This window comes from Plasmodium cynomolgi, chromosome 13 (assembly GCF_000321355.1).
Source record: "Plasmodium cynomolgi strain B DNA, chromosome 13, whole genome shotgun sequence".
Classification (NCBI taxonomy): Eukaryota; Apicomplexa; class Aconoidasida; order Haemosporida; family Plasmodiidae; genus Plasmodium; species Plasmodium cynomolgi.
Window position 1 is genome coordinate 2,022,239 of NC_020406.1, and position 6,981 is coordinate 2,029,219.

The following is a 6,981-nucleotide window of genomic DNA, read 5'->3' on the forward strand; positions in this document are numbered from 1 at the left end:
TATCCCTGTTCTGCCTAGAAGAGAAGATGTACACGTGTCTTTTCGAAAAATTGGTGAAATTAGCCACGTGCTTCTTACAAAATTGTGGAAATGATTCCCCAAAATGTGGACGAAGGGGACCCTCCAAACGACAGCAATGATTCTCGCGTGTTCGCATCTGCTCGTTTGCCGCGGCTCATGCGCAGACATGAAAATATTTTTTTTTTTTTTTCTCTCCCCCCGCTTGAAGTGTATGCAGAAAGTCGATTTGTGTACTTTCCCCACTTTTGTATTTGTAAAAAAAATAGAGCATGTAAAACACGCACCTCGAAAGTATTCCAAAAGAAATGCGGAGCTGCAGCACGGCCTCGTCCGGAAGGAAGAGGAAATATGATGAGGTAGGATCGACAGAGAAGGAGAAACTATCGGGAGAGAACATCATACAAGGAAAAAACAAGAATGGAAAAGAAAAAAGAAGATCCATCAGTTTGTCTAATGCTTTTTTCAGTGTAAAAAGTTTCGATAAGTATGACAATTCTTTTAAGTTAGTTAGGAGCGATGCAGCAGACGAGGAGGGGAGAATTTTGGAGAGAGAAGCGGAAACATCATGCTTAGCTGATGGGGGAGGAAGTGCAGATATTAAACGTGGCGAAGGTATACGCGGGGGAGAAGGCATAAGCGGGGGAGAAGGTATACACGGGGGAGAAGGACTCACACCGAAGGCCCCAGTGAATGAGATCCTTCTCCATATGAAGCGCTTTAAATTTTTTCTTCTTAAAAAGTCCATGTTATACAAAATTAGGTGTCTGAATCATAACTCCACGTGGCTGTCTGAGCTGTCAAAGGGAAGGGGAAGAGGCAGACGAGGAGGAGTAAACCGAGGATTCCTGAACAACTGCCTATTTGTTAACCCTTTTCCCAGCTACAAAGAAGTGGTTCGTTTGTACTATGAACAAAAATATAAAGAAGCCTACATCAAGCTAAGCCTAATTTCAGTTTATTCCTTTTCTTCACCTGGGGAAGAAGACATACTAAGGGATAACTACTTCGAAAGAAAAAATTACAACTTGCATTTCCTCCTCCGTTCGATAGGATCCATCCAGAAGATCAATTCTCCTTGCGGAAAAGACATTTTAAAAAAAAAGGAAAAAACAAAAGTCCAAAGGAAAGGTAAGAAAAATTCCATTTCGAAGAAAACATCAAATGAGTACTCTATTTTTGCTGACCAGAAAAAGGAGAAAATTGCTGATAAGGGGAACACACTCCGAATGTTTATGCAAAATGTGAAGAAGAAAAAAAAAGAGGAAGAAGAAAGGGAAAGAAAAAAAAAACGCATTTTCATTGTGAGGTATAAATTTATTAGGTACGAAAATGATGTAAATAGGTGGTGTGATAGGTATCTGAAAAACGGAACATTTGCAGTGAAGGGGACAGCCAAAGGAGGGAGAGAAAAAATGAAGCGTTCTTCGTGCAGAAGGGGAGGGAACAGTAGTGCCCCATATAGGTATCACTCCAACATGAGCAGCAAATCAGAGTCAATAGAAAGGAATAACTATGGGATAGTACCATGCCTTAGGAGTATGCACAAGCCTAGTGGCAACCTTTCTGAGGAGGAACAGGAAAGGAGAGGAAAGAAAAAGGGAGACATAAACACCCAGACTGAGAAGGTACCCAATGGGGCAGATCTTCCAATTGGAAAAAAAAGCGATAAAAAAAAACACAGCTGCTTCTTAAGTGAGAAGGAAAAAACCCGTGACAGGGTAAGAAGAAGAAACAAGGTAGACACCAATTTGTTAATCTTCCTCAAAATGTTGTGTCTGTATAGATATGCCCACTCCTTTAGGGAGAACAAAGTGTTAAGCTTAGGTGGGAATATTTCCGCTAAGGTACACACCAACCGTTCTGAAGCAAAGGAACTGAATTTTCTGACCCAAAAGGTGAGTATAGGAAGCTCTTTGCAAAGGGAAATACTAATGTATATGGTGAAGTATCTGAGGAGAGTCCAAAAAGAAATTAAACTCGACACGCACCTTTGTCTGCTACTAAGTGTTGTTTACTATGATTTGAAAAAATTTCATAAAAGTTTGTTGTATGTGAGGAAAAGCATCAGACGTGACTACTTCAACTTCGTGGCATGGGTTTTCTTTAACAATTTAATTTCGATCGAGTTGTTTACTGGAGGTAGTTCACGAAAAAGCAAAATGGGAAGACGCGAAAGTGAGTTGTTAAGGAAACCCCCCCAGGGGCGTATCCGCACGTGTGGAAGTAGTTATGAATCCATTTGTGAAGAAAAAAAAAGATTTCGCAAAAACTCCAAAAAGTTGAAAAAGTTGTGCAGCTATTTGTTTCGAAATGAATATTTTCAAAGCGGAAAGGGGGAGTTCCTAGATGTGGCGGAACACTATTCTAGGTACATCTACGTGAACCCGCTGCGCAACTCGGGGGCGTCTTTTTTTTTTAGGAACGGCTACTTTGTAAGTCGCGTATTTAGCGCGGGGGGAGGGAAGCGGCGTCCAGGGGGGGCGCGGTCAAGGGGGGAGCGGTCAAAAAAGGGGAATCACTCACGCAGGGGGAGCAACTCAAGAAAAACCAAACCGCGGAACAAGAAGACACGCCTTGCATTTTTCGAAAGATACCAAGAGTACCTAAAAAGGTACAAGTTTAAAAGGAACATCATGTCGCTATTCGGGTTCGCTCACTTTTGCTCCCTCAATTGTTTGCTCTACAAAGATTCCATAAAGACGTACAAACATTTAAAGGAAATCTTGCCGAACAACTTTTATGTGTCCTGTCAGCTAGCCAAATTGTATTACTATTGTGGGGAGGCCAAAAAGAGTATGAAGTGTTTTGAGAAAATGAATCGCATCTGCAATAGAAACATCATTTTGGAGAGAAATCTGCTGGAAAGCTGTTGTGTTCGCTATTTGCAGAGAAGGGAAAGAAGAAGGAAGAGAGGTAAAGAAGGAGCACAAACAAGTGGTGACAATCAGCCATGTGTTCAGGTAATAAGTGCGAAGAAGTGTAGAGAGATGGAAATGTTGCTGCTTCCTGGGTACTTCTCAAACGGGTTCATTTATGTAGAGCTTTTGGTGAACATGCTGGTGTGTGAGAAGAACCTCCCCGCGTTGTTAATTCTTCTGCGGGATTGTGAAAGGGCTGCGGGGAAGTACACATGTAAGAGCAGAAATGCAAAGTATGACTCTAAATTGTGGTACATCATGGGGAAGTATCTCTCCCTATGCAATAATCGGAAGAAGTCCATTCTTTGCTTCAAGGAAGGAATTCAAAGGAATAAATATCACGTGTTCTCATATATTGCTTTGGCCCAGGAGTATTTCTCCTGTGGAAATGTGAACAGTTCTGTTGGCATCCTAACGAAGGCCATTAGTTTATATTTTAATAACCCCAGTGCGTGGTTCAGCTTGGCGAAATGTTTTGAATGGAAAGAAAATTACCGATTTTCTATTTTTTGTTATGAACAAGCAATAAATTTTCAGCCAAGTACCATTTTTTATTTCCACCTGTCTGGGATTTATTTGAAAAAGGGAGACATAAACAGTTACATAGACACGTTGAAGAAAGCGTGGGTATTTAAAAAAGATTCTTTGTTCGCGTCTATGCTGTTTTTTATATACTTATCCAAGTTGAAAGAACAAAATAGGGGGTGTTCCTTCATGGGGGAAGAAGCTCAGGAAGGAAATGGTGCTTACCGCTCTAAAAAAGAAAAGAGTAAAAAAAAGATTTTTCTTTTTTACGAAAAAAATAATGAGTGTTTCAGATGGTGTGTCAAGTATTTAAAATGTTGCTTGAATAAAATGAAGATAATGCGGAGGTTAAATCGAATGGGACGCATTTCGTCTGTCTATAAATTGGAAGCTGAAGAAGTTGGAAAGTGTCCCCACTTGGGTAAAGCGGAAATGGATGATAACATGAAATGTGACACCTACGATAAATGGGATAGTAATTCCTTTTTAAAAAATTTAAAAAGATATTTGAGAAAAACACAAGTTATTTTTGCTTTATTCACTTTTTAAGAAACTCGCCCAGGTGTATGTTTGAAGCTATTTACTACTTGGCACATTATTTCTTTTTCCACGAAAGTTTTTACAATGCGTTGAAGCTGTTTGAAGTTTTGTGGGAGGCAGGGGGGCTTTATTCGGAGGCCTCTTTCAGGATGTACAGGCACACACAGAGGACGTTACAGAGGGGGTGGAAGAAGTCCGAGGGGAATGTGCGGTGAATTTTTCGAAGTAGTGTTTTGATTTTGCACACCGCTGTGTGGATGTGTTCCCTCGCAACGTCCTTTTGTGTGATACTGATAGCTCTGTTATTTGTTCCCACCTTTCGGATAATTTTTAATTGCCCCAATTTGGGGTCTACCCCGCCTGGAAGCAGTAAAATAGCAAATTTTGTAAGGGGATATCATTATGGGTGGCCCAAAAAAGGGTCCTTACAATTTTGTTAAGTATGATAATATTAGCACACAGGGGGGAAGCAAGCCCCTTTCTTTTTCGCCGATGAATTCGGTGTGCGTGTTTGACCTTATTCACCTGTCAGCACACGTGAGCAGACACGGACAGGCATATACATACACGTGTATGTCTGTATGCATGTGCTCACGTTTGCTGACGGGCGAACACATTGATCCTTTCTACAAAAAAGCGACACGCATGATGTTATCTACCTATTTGTAAAAAAAAAAAAAAAAACAGCGTCAGGGGAATTGTTTAAAAAGAAAAATGAGTGTACAGATAAATGCGTGTGTACGTGTGTGTGTATGCGTATTTGCATACATTTGAGTGTTTGCGATTGGGTCCATTTGACCTGACCATCTCCAATTCCTGGGCATTTCCTAAAATCAAGTTGGTTTATTTTTTAAAGAAGACAATCATGTAGCATTCTGTTCTTCTTTCTTATGCACATGAGGGGAAACATTTGAAGCATCTGTTCGGCATCCAGTCGCTTTGATGTCATCCCGTTTTTTTCCCACTCGGTAAAGATATGCGTGTATGTGTAATAAATATATAGTTTTTTTTTTTTTTTTTGGATTTTCTACAAACAGTGAAGTCGCCGACAGGACCAACTTTGCTACCTCGTTGGGTACATTTCAAGTGGCACATAAAACTGAGTTGGTTAGATTTATCGCCGTTATTATTTTTTTTTAAAAAAGGATAGGTCTGTGTACACGTTGATACGTGAGGGGAATAAAATGCTGAATTTAAAAGTGGCCTTTTTTTTAAGTGCCTGCATTTTGTTGTTCCCCCCGTATGGTGCCAGGAGGGGTGCACAATCAAATGAGGACACACCTGGTGCTTTGTCCCATGTGTATAGGTCATTAGAATCGAAGCAAATGAACCCATGGGGTTGGGTAAATAACCAAACGGGCAAACTGTTTGGCGGTAGTGCAAATAAAGAGAATGATAATATCGAGAGAAAGCCCCAATTTTCCCTTCTTTTTTGTGCTGGAAAAGGAGTCTCCTGCGAGGGAAACAACCTGCCCAGTAAAAACATGTGTGCCTTGCGAGAACACCAAAATGCGAATCGATGTGGTAGCACCCATGAGAGAATGATCCAAGTGAATGATGTTTGTCCTTATCGCTTCAGCGATGGTAATTTCTCCCCCCTTTTAGACACAAATGGAGGAACGATGAAACAGACGAGCAAGGGGGGTGAACACAAATTCGATCAGTTGCTTCTTCTTTTGAGAAATATCATACCCTCTAAAATGGCACCGAAAAAGGAGATGACACAAAGAAAGCATAAAAACTGCATCACAGTTAGGGAAAGTGTAAAAAATAAATCCGTTTCTAAATTTTTGGAGGATGAAAGCATGAAGCGAAATATAGGGACCTATCACATGCGGTACGAGGAAGAAACTGCTAGACTGTTTGCTTACCAAGAAGAAGTAAAAAGAATGATGAGTGGGGCGAGAAAAAGCCGAATATTAGTTGAGGCATGTACACTCGACTGTGGGACTAATGGCACATGCGAAATGTATTCAGGACTTCAGTACTGCGAATGCAAACCGGGTTATTCAATGGATATAAAAAATAACTTTATGTGTACAGAACACTGTGCAGTGAATAATGGGGGGTGCGATCCGAATGCGGAGTGCACGCCTGTAAAACCTGGTGAAGAAGAAGAAAAGAAAGTCATAAAAAACGTTGGTGTTATTTGCAAATGTAAAAATGGCAACACGAAGCATATGGGATATTACTGCAATTCTGGTTAGTTCACGAGCCTTAATCTTCTCCTGCTGCTCTTGTTGCTTCTCTACTGGTGTCACTGAGGTTGGGGCGATACTTGCGAATTGGGCGGGCAATTTTGGTAAAGTGGGGAAGTTTTTGCTAACTTTTTGGGAAGTTTTGAAAAACCCTTTGAGAATTTTTTTTCTTTGATGCATTAATGGTCCAGCCCGCGTGCCAATTATGGGACGGCGTCAACTGCCTGATTTGCAGCCGCGTCGGCACAGCATCACGTGGGCTGATACGGACGTGCAGATTTATGTGAGTACTCATGTGTGTTTTTTTCCCCCTAATTTTTGCGAGTTCTTTTTTTTTTTTTTTTTTTTTCCCCATCCACCTTACCCACAGGAACTTTGCAGAGTTTCACTTCTCCATTAGGGTTGGTATTTTTATACAACCCCCGATGCGAGTTAACATAATTTACCTCACACACTTTTTTTTTGTGTGTGTGTGGAGAAGCGGTAACTAGTTCATTTCGTCTGCGTTATGAGTTTACACGACGTGTATCTGTTGAGTAGGGTACCCACTTTTGGGCAACTTTTTTTCGTCCATCGACTCGTGACAGGTTTTAGGCGTTTCCACCTTTGAATGTATCAAGTTGGAACGCAATGCCGTTGTGTCATGCGATGCCCATGAGATGATATAACCCTTTGCGACATTCTCACATGAGGCTAATAGTAGCTACCTCCAAAATGGGTTACTCTTTTTTTTTTTTTTTTTTTACTTTTTTCCCGTATTACGGTTTTAAAAGGGAAAG

General features: G+C 40.8%; 1 protein-coding gene across 1 annotated transcript; it reads left to right on the forward strand.

The window, feature by feature from the left end:
• Positions 1-1,496: 1,496 nt before the first annotated feature.
• PCYB_135320 (hypothetical protein) lies at positions 1,497-4,219 on the forward strand (the record flags this gene model as incomplete). The annotated part of the gene is made up of 2 exons (XM_004224557.1): positions 1,497-3,939; positions 4,041-4,219. 2 exons carry the CDS (start codon positions 1,497-1,499, stop codon positions 4,217-4,219), a joined length of 2,622 nt encoding a protein of 873 aa, XP_004224605.1.
• Positions 4,220-6,981: the final 2,762 nt, after the last annotated feature.